The sequence below is a fragment of the Haliotis rubra genome, unplaced genomic scaffold, assembly GCF_003918875.1.
Source record: "Haliotis rubra isolate DU_JTF1 unplaced genomic scaffold, ASM391887v1 Scf997, whole genome shotgun sequence".
NCBI lineage: Eukaryota > Metazoa > Mollusca > Gastropoda > Lepetellida > Haliotidae > Haliotis > Haliotis rubra.
In genome coordinates, this window is record NW_025767742.1 from 176,297 (window position 1) to 190,479 (window position 14,183).

General features: G+C 40.4%; 1 protein-coding gene across 1 annotated transcript; it reads right to left on the minus strand.

The window, feature by feature from the left end:
* Positions 1-287: 287 nt before the first annotated feature.
* On the minus strand, positions 288-8,424 carry LOC124265812. The gene is made up of 3 exons (XM_046700645.1): positions 8,067-8,424; positions 4,156-4,293; positions 288-2,023 (listed from the first exon to the last, which is right to left on the minus strand). The coding sequence occupies exons 1-3, from the start codon at positions 8,266-8,268 to the stop codon at positions 1,521-1,523; spliced, it is 843 nt and encodes a 280-aa protein (XP_046556601.1). The 5' UTR covers positions 8,269-8,424; the 3' UTR covers positions 288-1,520.
* Between the last annotated feature and the right edge of the window lie 5,759 nt (positions 8,425-14,183).

Consider the following 14,183-nt stretch of genomic DNA (forward strand, 5'->3'; position numbering starts at 1 on the left):
TCAACCGATGGATGCAGGAATAATTAGGACATTCAAGGCATACTACAATAGATCGCTTGTTAGACATTACCTCACCTGTGCTGAGGAAGGACGTGATCAGACACGTCGGGTCAACATGCGGATGACACTCGGTAAAATTATTGATGTGATGAATTAGGCTTTACATTAAATGCTTATTTGTTTTATCCAGATTCGTGTCGGGGTCTTGATTCAGTAGTCCGGACGATTCGCAATCCGGACGAATTTACTGAGAAACGCAACCGTCCGGATTAACAAGGCTTCACTGTATGTCTTTCTAATGCTGTTTCTAAGCGTGACACGCCCCTGTGACGTAAAAGACGTGGAAAAGCCACTATCACAGGGTGTGTTTGTATCGGACACAAATATGAGAGCTGATTAATGGACGAAGAGATGACGTGATGCCGTGATCACATGATCAGATGACGAGAGCACATGATGGTCACATCTGTATCACACGATAGTAGGATGTCCATCATTGCAGAACAGCAGCTAGTGATATTTCATGAATACATAACCAGAAATTGATTAAATAACATATAAACACCATGTATGTATGCATAAGTATATCCAGTATGTGAATGGAACAGAACGCAACTAAAGCTAGAATGTACATTAAACACACATGCAAGAAATGTACCTTGAGCACTGCATAATATCTGACTTGAACAACGTCACTTAACAACATCAAATCAACAGCAGTGACCAATTGACCAGTCTTGTTTCTATTGCCTGACTTACAGACAGTTTAAGGCAATTCACTGCACCTCACTGAACCTCTAACCTCCAGGGTGTAATGGTTCTCCACCATGACCCCCTAACATTGGTTTTCCTACCCCAGGGATCGGTTGGGTACTGGGGTGGGGAACTCTCTGAGTTCATGGATAGGTTAAAACCCGTCACTAGGAGACCAGGAAGAATGAAAAAGACTTCATAACAGTTTGGTCAGAAAAGTGTAAAATTAGATATATTGCCAAGAGTTGGCTTACTTCTGATATCATATAAAATATTCCAGAACATGAGAAATGTTTGGACTTTGTGTTAGTAAAAGCAAGTACATGTAATTTGAAACAAATTGCCTTACATGATGTACGTCTAACGTCATAAACAGAACTTAAGTTTATTGAACAAAACAATAGTACTTGAAATTAATATTGATCGAAAAGATGGAGCCTGTTATACTTTATATAATATATATTGTAGCAATATCTCAGCCATGCAATAACGGCTGATATCAACAATGGGTTTCACACAGTTGGCTGATCCAAACAAGAAACGCATTTATAAAGTTTAAACAATTGCGTTAAGGGTTTGCAACCGCCGAAATTACAGAAAGGTTTCTTACCTCATTTTATTAAAATATAACCTCTTGGTTAGTTTTAAATAGTCATGGTTTAATATACAAATTCTATAGTCACATATACAGAGGACAGTGCTTTCAAATGAAACAAGTCAATTTGAGCAGGTCATACCTTTGTCATTACGCTAAGACACCAGAGTTGTTACTTAATAGGCGGATTTAGGGTAGCAGTGGTATGGCCTCCCGCGGGAATAAGACCCTGGTTCCCAGTCGGCCACGCCCCAATCCCCTCAATCTGACCCGGGATATAGGCGTTGTCATTAGAGACGCTGTACGGAGGAGGGGCCGAGGGCTGACCTTGAAATCGCTGCCCATAGCCTTCCGAAGGGGGATAACCCGGTTGCATTCCATGTGTGACGTTATACCCGGCAGAATAAGCTGGTAGCATTGGTCCCCCAACAGCGGTTGACTGTTGGACTACCGTTACTCCCATGTTCACCGGCTTGACGACCCCCCTGTTCTGAGGGGGCATAGGAGTGATGATGCTTCCTCTGTAGCCCCGACGATTGATGGAGAGGAAGAAACCGGCCAATAGAGCCGCTCCGGCTCCAAGAAGGGTGAACCAGAAACTCAGAGATAACTTTGTGTAGATGCTCAGGTTGATCTGTGTTGTGTACACGATTGCCCCAACAATAGACAGCAATCCTGGGGACAAACAGAAGCGGGTAGACAGACAATAGCCTAAAATGTGACAATCCAATTTGATGCCAAACATATTAAAAAAAGGCCGCACATATGAAACGCTATTTTACCCGTACCTATCATATGTGTTATTCAATTTGTCCTTACGAGATGAATGGTAATTCCAAAGGACGAACTTAAGGAAAATGTAATTATTTCTCGGAAACATGTTGTCATAACTCCTCAGGTTTGAGTATTAAAATAAGAGTTTGTTATGATTCTGCGCAACTACCTTTGTTTTTAAACTTTTTTTATTGTTATAAAAGGTCAAACGGAATGGGCAAAAGTTTTCCAACTTTCAGCGAACGAATGTGTGATTGTTGAACATTGCAGTAAATAACATAAAGTGCTATACCTCCACGGGGATGCTACATTATTCATTAATATAATGAACGACCTTTCACGTCTGTAGTATGAGTCCAGCGACATCCTGTGGTCAAGAGATAGCTTCACATTGCTCTTATAAAGACAATCAGATAACGTCAGAATTATAAATAGCGTCGGCTTTTCACATATCAGCTTAAATCTGATCTACTTATTATCGGTTAAAACGGTTAGAGGTGTATCTAAATGAGGAAGGATAGCAAGATATAGATGAACAACAGTTATCCTTCCTTACTGCTCCAACTTTTAAATGCCTCTCAAAGAATGTTCCAGTAGATACACTACTGGTGGTCCTGTCCTTTGAACAACGATCTTCAGAGGATAAACTGTATTCCTCTATTTATGAATATTGACTTTGGATACATGTTCTGTATTACACTGGAAATGTATGCTTGTATCACACTGCATTTACTTCATTCGACGTTCAATACCGATTATCAGGCCCCATAGAACAAGTGCGACAATATTCTTGCAGAGAATAAAAGAAAAAATATGTGACAACTCCTAATTATATCCGAAAACAATAATCAATACAGTGTTGTAATATATAGTATTATTATTGATAACATTTATTGTATTAGTTTTATTTATATTCATAAATAGTACGTTTTATTGATATATTATCCATAAATGTGTCTTTTTTCAAACTGATGTGCGTCATGTCTATATAACTGCACATATGTGGGCGAGGAAAGGCCTTGTCAACTTTTAATCAATTCATTCTATTTTCCTTTCCTTAATGCGGTTAGCGATACATCTGTATATCTTTGTACGCCACCTGCGTTTCGCTTAATCAGACTGTGCTGTCTGAAGGAGTAAGAGGTTTCCGGACATTAAAGACGTATACAGCTGTGTCTCCATACCCGGGTCTCTATAGAAATACAGGGAATGAAGTAAGCAATGATCACTACCTAATTAGTTCTGTTATTTATTCAACACATACTGCAGGTGGATTTCACACACTGGGCCAGTCGCACTTAATGTGTGTTTCACCTGTATTATGTTGGCGGGGATAATGAACTACCTGAGTGAGCACTCAGGACCTTCAGCACTGGTTGCAAGGCCACACCCTTAACACTGAATCAGGAAGGGCACTTGAATGCCTAATGTGAAGTACACACTGTCTCTGATGGGGCTTTAAAATGAAACAAACAATATATGTTTTTCGATACATTTCAATACGGATATGACAGTTGTGTTTTGACTGTAGGTTTGCAAATCATCTTTTCAGCCTAGTGATGTTTATGACGTCGTCAAATCCTGTTTTTCAGGCGTCAACATTACTTTCATCTTAAATAGATGGTCGATCTATGATAATCTAAGAGCATCTGTCCTGAGCGTGGATGGGCGTTGGCTGCTGCATTACGTCATCCTGGCTAGCGCCCACCAGGACTGGTTGGCTTGAAATCTGTTACTGTGTTTTAGTGCAGTATCCATGTTAAAGTGTGACGCTATAAAAGTCAGTTCATTCGGCCCTACTCATGTCAAATAGCATGATGACAGCAAGGAACATCGGTCTGTAATTGATCGAATCTTGACAAGACAATCCAGTGATTGACATGATGAGCATCGATCTACGCAACTGGGATACGATAACATGCATCGACTAAATCAGTGAGCCAAATCCATACCCGAATATTCAGGCGGTTATGTAATAAAGAATACAGCTATTTCGTGGTATTCGGTAAGGTATGTTATTAAAAATTGCCTACCTGTGAAGAATGACAATATGATGACATTCTTTCCATCAACATAACTTGACGAGCAGATTTGCTTTAAAAACATGCACACTGTGATGAAGTAGAGGATACATGCCAGGACCTCGATCCCCCTCACAGCATCGAACCAGACTGCAAACATGAAAAACATCTTGTGTCAAAACATCATAACTGAAATAGAGGATAAAACATAAAATTTCGTTCACCCGCTGTCCTTATGACACTTTATCATCCAAAACTGTGTTCCACAGGAGATATCGCTTGTGTGAGACACTATATCTCCTAGTAATGTTTTTTGACGAGGAAATGTGGAATGACCGTCATATTAGACATAGTGCCAGTAACTAATGGCAGTATGCTCAGAATATACAATCAGGAAATTCAACGTTATAATTTTGTTTGATGCTGAATTTCACCCTCGTGTCTACAGATATCAATCACTCAACACTCGTTGATAATAGATTGTATCTCTGGACAAGAGAAACCAGTGATTCCGTTCCTTAGGGAACGATGACACATGACCAACAAAGTCATCGATGCTGGCCACGCTTCGAACAAGCAAGGGTTACCTGCACTTACGTCAGTCGTAACGGGGTTACACATTGTATAGGTGAGTGAGTGAATTTCGCTTGAACAGCATTGTAGTTATCTCAAGTTGCATCAGCCTAGATAGAACCACCGAGCATAGATCAGATGCTGACAATACTAGAAACACAAACAGGGGAATCTTGAATTCGAACACAGAATCAGAGTCTTCCGGCATGCCTATGGGGCCAACCTAGGCACCGGAAACTACAGCGTGAAAGGCTACTGATCCCAACCTTGGTCAAAGATCCAGCTACAGGAGTCTAATATATTGTATATGATCATGAAGGTGTTCAGTGACGGGAGTCGGGTCAACGTGTTAGACCAGGTAGGTATTCAGTGACGGGAGGTGTTCAGTGACGAAGGTGTCAGGGTCAACGTGTTAGATCATGAAGGTGTTCAGTGACGGGAGTCGGGTCAACGTGTTCGATCATGAAGGTATTCAGTGACGGTAGTCGGGGTATTCAAACGTGTTCAATGTTCGATGATGAAGGTATTCAGTGACGGGTCGGGTCGTGTTCGATCAACGTGTTCAATCACGAACGGAGTCGGGTCAACGTGTTCGATCATGAAGGTATTCAGTGACGGGAGTCGGGTCAACGTGTTAGATCAGTATGAAGGTGTTCAGTGACGGGAGTCGGGTCAACGTGTTGGACCAGAAGTTATTCAATAACGGGAATCGGTTCAACGTGTTAGACCAGAAGTTATTCAGTAACGGGAGTCGGGTCAACGTGTTCGATCATGAAGGTGTTCAGTGACGGGAGTCGGGTCAACGTGTTCGATCATGAAGGTGTTCAGTGACGGGAGTCGGGTCAACGTGTTCGATCATGAAGGTATTCAGTGACGGGAGTCGGGTCAACGTGTTCGATCATGAAGGTGTTCAGTGACGGGAGTCGGGTCAACGTGTTCGATCATGAAGGTATTCAGTGACGGAGTCGTCAGGTCAACGTGTTCGATTATGAAGGTGTTCAGTGACGGGGTCGGGTCAACGTGTTCGATCATGAAGGTATTCAGTGACGGGAGTCGGGTCAACGTGTTCGATCATGAAGGTATTCAGTGACGGGAGTCGGGTCAACGTGTTCGATCATGAAGGTATTCAGTGACGGGGTCGGGTCAACGTGTTCGATCATGAAGGTATTCAGTGACGGGAGTCGGGTCAACGTGTTCGATCATGAAGGTATTCAGTGACGGGAGTCGGGTCAACGTGTTCGATCATGAAGGTATTCAGTGACGGGAGTCGGGTCAACGTGTTCGATCATGAAGGTATTCAGTGACGGGAGTCGGGTCAACGTGTTCGATCATGAAGGTATTCAGTGACGGGAGTCGGGTCAACGTGTTCGATCATGAAGGTATTCAGTGACGGGAGTCGGGTCAACGTGTTCGATCATGAAGGTATTCAGTGACGGGGTCGGGTCAACGTGTTCGATCATGAAGGTATTCAGTGACGGGAGTCGGGTCAACGTGTTCGATCATGAAGGTGTTCAGTGACGGGAGTCGGGTCAACGTGTTCGATCGGGTAAACGTGTTGAAGGTGTTCAGTGACGGGGTCGGGTCAACGTGTTCGATCATGAAGGTATTCAGTGACGGGAGTCGGGTCAACGTGTTCGATCATGAAGGTTTCAGTGACGGGAGTCGGGTCAACGTGTTCGATCATGAAGGTATTCAGTGACGGAGTCGGGTCAACGTGTTCGATCATGAAGGTATTCAGTGACGGGAGTCGGGTCAACGTGTTCGATCATGAAGGTATTCAGTGACGGGAGTCGGGTCAACGTGTTCGATCATGAAGGTATTCAGTGACGGGAGTCGGGTCAACGTGTTCGATCATGAAGGTATTCAGTGACGGGAGTCGGGTCAACGTGTTCGATCATGAAGGTATTCAGTGACGGGAGTCGGGTCAACGTGTTCGATCATGAAGGTATTCAGTGACGGGGGTCGAGTCAACGTGTTCGATCATGAAGGTATTCAGTGACGACGGGAGTCGGGTCAACGTGTTCGATCATGAAGGTGTTCAGTGACGGGAGTCGGGTCAACATGTTCGATCATGGTGTTCAACGGACGCTTTCACCTCAATGTCCTATTTTCCAGGACTATCAGTTCTTGATATAGTAACAAACATTCCCGTAAAGTCTCATTGGGTCAATCAGTTCTATTTCGAAGTATTTCGCAAATTCATCAACGAGGACGTATAGAAGAAACGTTAGTTCATTTCATTGATATATAAATTGTGTTTTACTATGATAATAGCCCCTCTCAATGATATATTGTTTTTTGCTTTAATGATAGATCCTCTCAATGATATATTGTGTTTTACTAGGATGGTAGTTCCTTTCAATGATATATAGATTGTTTTACTGTGATGATAGCGCCTTTCAATGATATATTGATTGTGTTTAACTGTGATGATAGCGCCTTTCACTGATATATTGATTGTGTTTAACTGTGATGATAGCGCCTTTCAATGATATATTGATTGTGTTTAACTGTGATGATAGCGCCTTTCGATGATATATTGATTGTGTTTTACTGTGATGATAGCGCCTTTCGATGATATATTGATTGTGTTTTACTGTGATGATAGCGACTAAATGGAATATTGATTGAGTTAACTGTGATGATAGCGCCTTTCGATGATATATTGATTGTGTTTTACTGTGATGATAGCGCCTTTCGATGATATATTGATTGTGTTTAACTGTGATGATAGCGCCTTTCAATGATATATATATTGTGTTTAACTGTGATGATAGCGCCTTTCGATGATATATTTATTGTGTTTTACTGTGATAATAGCCCCTCTCAATGATATATTGTGTTTTCTGTGATAATAGCCCCTCTCAATGATATATTGTGTTTTCTGTGATAATAGCCCCTCTCAATGATATATTGTGTTTTACTGTGATAATAGCCCCTCTCAATGATATATTGTGTTTTACTGTGATAATGATGTGTTCTGTTTTGCTTCAATTATAGTTCATCATACATATTCTGTTGTGCTAAGATGGTAGCTACCTTCTAGTTAGATAATGTGCCGCGTTTATGGCTACTCTAAATGAAATTATATACTAGTAACGTGTACATGTAAATTTGGATAATTTCTCAAATTGTATTATGGATGCTTACTGAATATGTTACTTTCTTTACAAATGTGAAAATTACAAAGTAATCACGTATGCCTGTCATCTGAATGTTCATTCTAACATCTAAGTATACCACTATGACATGGGTTTCAAGTCATCTATGCATAACATAAAACACATATGGTTTAATGCCAGGTGCTCGTTTTTAAAGTAAACCAATCACACTTATTATGAAGAACTCACTTTCTTGTTCTCCAATAGCATACACTTGACATCTCTCCAGCCCCTCAGCGCAGGTTTGCCATAGTCCGGCTTGAAATGTTAGGTCGTCAGAAAATAACACCCACTCAGGGTATCCAACACCGAACACCAGACTGATCAGTCCCAGAACTAGACACAGCAGGGAGAACTTACACCACCCTGATTGTTCCGAGAATCCAGCCATTCCACCCCGGTATCACTCCATGACTGTCAGTGCCGGGTGGGATGAGGCTGCTGCAGTCTGCCTGCAATAGGAAGACCAACCGTCTACAGAGGAACCTGCCTTCTCATCTCGCTCCGTGTACATGAGTACAGTTGGCACGAGATGGAATGGATGGTGGAGGGCTGCCTTCTCGAGTTTTCCGGATATTGCCGTCCGACATCGCCTAGCTACAGGGTTCAGTAAAGAAACAACATTTTCAGCGTGACATAATTTGCATGATAACCTATCTTTTGACCTGAACATTTTTATAGTTTACATGATACATATTGTGTTAACGGTATCTTGCCTCGATGAAGAAAGACTCAACTTTGAAGGAAAAATATACTTTCAGGAGCAGAGTCGCTCTGCGGCTTCTGGCAATGTATTTGCAATGAGCAGATTACAAATTGGTCGATACCCGATATTGATTTCCTTCAGACATGGTTATCCTATTATGGTGACCCTATTGTTTCCTAATGATGACTTGCATTTAATGTGGCTGAAAGTAAATCAATGCATTACTATCAGAAACGGAATCATTTATCGTAAAATAGAATAGTCCACAGAAATAGCCACATGCATTTGAAACATTTAGAAAATCGTCATAATTTTGTCAGATAATAAACTGGAGTATAGCCTGCTCGTAATGTAGAAGCTGAGTGAGTGAGTGAGTGAGTGAGACATTTCGTTACTTGAAACAGTATTCCATTAGCATCAGCGGATGGGGCTCTGGGAGGCTACATACATTATACTAGTCTGTCTCACAGTCCCCGAACAACAACATTTTCCCTACTGCTTAGACCTCTCTGCAGTGCTAAAGCCCTAAATAAAGCAAGTCTAGATTTCCTCAGGTTCTGAATCTCTTGTCTCCCTGGGGCTCATTTTCAATTTAAATACGCTTGTTTGCTACTATCAAACTTATATATATTCAGAGACTAAGCATTAGTCTAACATTATACCCATGAGGTGAAATCAAATAAGAGGGTTATCATCTAACTACAACACGTATTTGAATGTCTAATTACTTCAGGAAATGATCTCTTTCTCTGCGCGAGTGAGAGAGTGTGTGAATAGATGAATGAGGAATGGAGGGCATGAGTGAATTACATTTTAATCAAACATTATCCGTAGGGGTGACACCAAGTATAGCCTTCAAGTGTTTCGAATGACACAGTGGGTTCTCTTTGACTACCATGGCTTTTCAAATGAGGAAAGGAAGTGAAACTGAAATGTTCCTTCGACATACGTCTCAGTATTGTGTACCACATACCCAGAGACACACAGCCTAAGGGTTCTCTGTTGCTGTTTATGTGACAATACGTTCTATTCACCAGCAGCCTGAACCATCGACCGTCAGTTGCCAGCCAACTCGCACACAGACTGGAGGAGACACATTCAACCGCCAGCATGTAGTCCTCTTTGTCAATACAGCCACGATATAACAATATTTGTTTTTGGTTCGAAATCGATAAAATATAAATGTCAAGTTGCATTATGCAAGCTACTTTTTGTCGTTAATAACCGGAGGTGTATTGTCTAACACGTCTATCGAACTGTTTCGAACAATATCAGAGAAATATATCAGTTCGAACACGCAAATGACAATGTTCAAATTCAATAATCATGCACGAATGCCTTTGTAAACATTTGAAATGGAGCAAAATGTAGGCTTCTTTCGATCATCCTGATTCTAGGGTATACTGCTGTTAGACGTGTATTACGAAAACGATGAAACCATGCCATGTTGGAGAGAAAGAGAGCCTTATTTCACACCATACTGACAACATATCACAGTGTATGTTATTTATAAGAGAACAAAACAGCTGTGAGCCTGCCGTCGTTTACTCGTGGCCATTAAACGTTGTTACCGTGTGTGTGATAGAAATGGATTACACCAGTAAACAAAAGAATAAAACATTAAATGGTAGGAGCAGTGTTAAGTATGATATGCAATTGTGTTGTTTTTTATAAATTGATAATAAAGTAACATTGTATGAAAACATATGAAAGGTTTCCTTAGAAAAACGGTGAACTAAAATTCTCTGCACGAAGAATGGCAATGACCTGAAGGTTCTGTGTTCAGAGTATGGCATTGACATGCATGTTCTCTGTTAAAAGAATGACAATGACCTGCAAGTTTCTGTGCGAAGAATGGAAATGACATAGACGTTCTCAGTACGAAGAATGACAATGACCTGCAAGTTTCTGTGCGAAGAATGGAAATGACATGGATGTTCTCAGTACGAAGAATGGCAATGACCTGAAGGTTTCTGTTGAGGAATGACACAACCAATACATCAGCAATATACATGTAACATGACAAGCAACCAATTTCATTGGCTTGCTGGCCCGTTCATAAGGTAAAGTATATGTTTTGATATAATCTCATTCCTTGAAGCTTTTGTTACAAAACATGGTGATCAGAGATACAGTCACATATCCATAATGAAGGGTTCACGACAGTTTGTCCAAACATGAAAGCAAATGTCCAGATCTAAAATGATGGACTTTTGATAACGACTCTGTAAAATTTGGGGGCAAGACATTTGGACAATAAGTAGATATCCCAATGGAATTTGGCCATACCCAATATTTCGCGGACGTATTCCTTTATGGATATGTATAACAATTTCTGCTTGGATTAGTGAAAGTCAGAACAAGATACGTTTTGTAATTAACAATTGTCGTGCGTAATTAAAGGGTTTTGAAATCAATACAAATATCTGCAAAGAAATTGAAAGGGCGTCACACAATACCTTTATAATAACAAAATTCATTGGTACTAGATTTACCGTGTCAGTATAAAGAAGATTGCGGTGGTAGTAGCAATAAATACAATGATAATAATCACATAGCAGCATATGTGGTCAAGCTTCAAATAGCCCGGAAAAAAATATAATCTTCATACATACACTTATCTTGATTTAATGTGAGACGGTAGAGGCATTAGCATGTCCCTTTATATAATCTTACACACCTTCCTGAATGTTCTAGACTTACCCAGATTAATCAATGCTGTTCTTGAAGTTTCATGATTACTCTTGACTTCAAAAGCGATTGACTCTAACTTGCACACTAATGCTAACCTCTGACTGTTAACATTAACAAGGAAATTACAACACTGTTCTATAATGTATTACACTGTCATATAACACCATAACAGTCCTGGGTCTTTTGTAGAGTATTTATATGATGATTTAGAGAAACACTCGTAAAAGGACGTTAGATGCTTATAGTCCAACATATTCTGAAGTATGGGGAAGTTTTTCTAAACACCTACATTTCCACGGAATCTGTTCCATTATATTGTGTTGCAGTACATTTAGACATGTAATTATACTGTGAATAAATTCTCCTATTTATCAGTTCCAGTCCAAGGGAGACAATTGTAAGGTGATAACATATTCAACAGGCAGAGACGTTTCTCTAACACGTGGAGCACGCACAGGCACGCAGTCACAAACAAATGCAGTTACACACGCACGATTTCCGTGCTTGTATCCCACTATGTGACACAATCCTTAACATTTGTGCATATTCGCCACGCCTTTTGTGAAAAAGCACAAGTGTAAAGTAAAGGCGATTTCGCTCAAGCCATCAGACAATACACGTCATATGATTCCTAAACTTGATTTAAACAGTCTAAGTAAACTTAGGCTCAGTATTATTCGTTGTTAGACTGTTAATTTAATGACATATCAATACAGTACTGATGTATTTTCATCTTAACTGAGTTATTCAAATATCACATCAGTTTTGCAAATCAATATGTATGGAACACAATTTACAACACGTGTGATCATAAGCACTGCACGTCATTGGAAATGAAAGTAATTGTATATGGTTAGAATTCATATCTATGTTTTAATGGTGAATAGAATTTTGTTTTCATTCTGGTGGGAACAGAAACGACAAACCCATTTCCACATCCATAGGAAATCTCTGCTAAATGTCGATTGTACAATTCTGACTATATCATGCTTGCTCACCAGTATTACAGCTCTACAACGCGGTATGTAAAGACTGAGTCTGGACAAGACAGTCTAGTGATTGCCAACGTTAGATAGATGACACAGTATTTATGAATCACTATAAAAAAGTGATGATATCACATGTTCGTATCCTGCCCCGCCAGTAGCATCCACTATTCATTGTTCACGTGAAATAATTCGGGAAGGTGTGGTATAAGTCAAAATAAGGAATTACATCGAACAAGAACACGCCCGATTGTACCTCAAAGGTTGAAAAGGAAACACCAAAGGTTGGCGCTGTTGGAATATTGCTCGACATGAAAGGCAAGTTGACTATAGGAAAGTTGAAGTCATCCCGTTTGTCATACAGCCTTGTGAAGAACTTTTTGTGACGCTGAATCTTCATAAATAGATCCAAATATGAAACAGTTGAGGCGATCTCACTTGTCTCCTTAATTTGAAGCTCATGTGGTTAAATCAGTGGAAGGGAATTGGCTATTAGATTGCTAAAGAAAGATTATCGATCATCAATACCTGAAGCTTAAGTTAAACTTCTTGGCCAAATTACCTCGTTTGATTTTGCCAATCATGGTGGTTAGCAGAAATTCCGATTCAGATGCAGAAATATTCCTATACTGTCAATATACTGATACTCCATCATGAAACTAATCAACAGGGGTGGTGGGGTAGCCTAATGGTTAATGCGTCTTCACGCCGAACACCCAGGTTCGACTAGTTCCCCACATGTGTACAATGTGTGAAGCCCATTTCCACAGTGATATTGCTTGAATATTGGAATGTTGTAAAACCATGCTCCCATCGCTCGCTCAGTCGATGACTAGCATTGACTCGATGTTCAATCCCATTTCACCACCACCGTAATAATGTCCACAGAGGTCCTTTTTAGGAATCTAGTCTGTTTTAGTTGACATAACGAAGGAGCCCGGTTTGAATTTTGAGAAACACACCTGTCAAACCAACAGACATACAAGGTGTTTAGAAAAGACAAACTTTGTACAGCTTACACACACGTATAGATGCCGAGCATATTCCTGAAACTGATGACATTGATGGTGATGCTAATAATGAGTTAGTGTATCAAACTCTACACTCCCAGGTGCAACGTTTTTGCAGTGGATGGTAGCAAATGATTGAAAGACATTGCACATCGAAGGAGAATGGACACACAATTCATTATTCTTTTAACCAGCAGAAGCCTTATATATAAGCATTAACGATTTCAACTCATGTCGGCAATTGTAGTCTGTCAACCTAACTTTTGGGACTGCATTTGTTTTTGCAAATATCTTTTTCGTTATTCGTTTCAATGTACCTTCATGTTTCTCAGTGACTTAACAGGAACCTATTTTAATGGCACGGTGATCGCCTATTAAAAAATTACCAATATAACTGTCATTATTTTCTCGCGATTGTTTTGATCAACTCATTCAAGTGATATAATGTCTGACAGGTGTTTCACGCGCATGACCTCGGGTCAGATTTACTCTTGTGTCATCGTGTGCAAATCACAATCACTGACCCAGGACAGGCACGTGAAATATGTTGTCCCACGACGCAAAGACCATGATTAAAAGCGTTTATGCGTTTTTCAGTAAGGAAGCTGAAAGGGGTGTTCCCTTGTTCTCAATAAAACCATTTACAAACAGAACGTTGAAGGCCTTGAACATACTACGTACAACATTGTACAGGATTATCTCCCCTGAGAGTTCATCAATGGATCCGAAGAACCTGGGGTCCGTCTCAAAACCCAGAAGTTCAAATGTGTTGTATACTTTTGATCTCAGAGTGGTGAGAGATATAATAAGACGATTCCATCAAAGAAATGAACATGTGGTTTCACGAAAACTTGAGAAGATTCTTCAGGACGAAAATGATATCTCCCTCTGAGGATACAAGGCATGTACA

Excerpts from the sequence above, each read along its gene's own strand:
- LOC124265812 (XM_046700645.1), bottom strand. The coding sequence starts at position 8,268 with ATGGCTGGATTCTCGGAACAATCAGGGTGGTGTAAGTTCTCCCTGCTG. Across the intron at positions 4,294-8,066 it reads TGCTATTGGAGAACAAGAAA|TCTGGTTCGATGCTGTGAGG; the intron begins GTGAGTTCTTCA and ends TCATGTTTGCAG. Across the intron at positions 2,024-4,155 it reads CATATTGTCATTCTTCACAG|GATTGCTGTCTATTGTTGGG; the intron begins GTAGGCAATTTT and ends GTTTGTCCCCAG.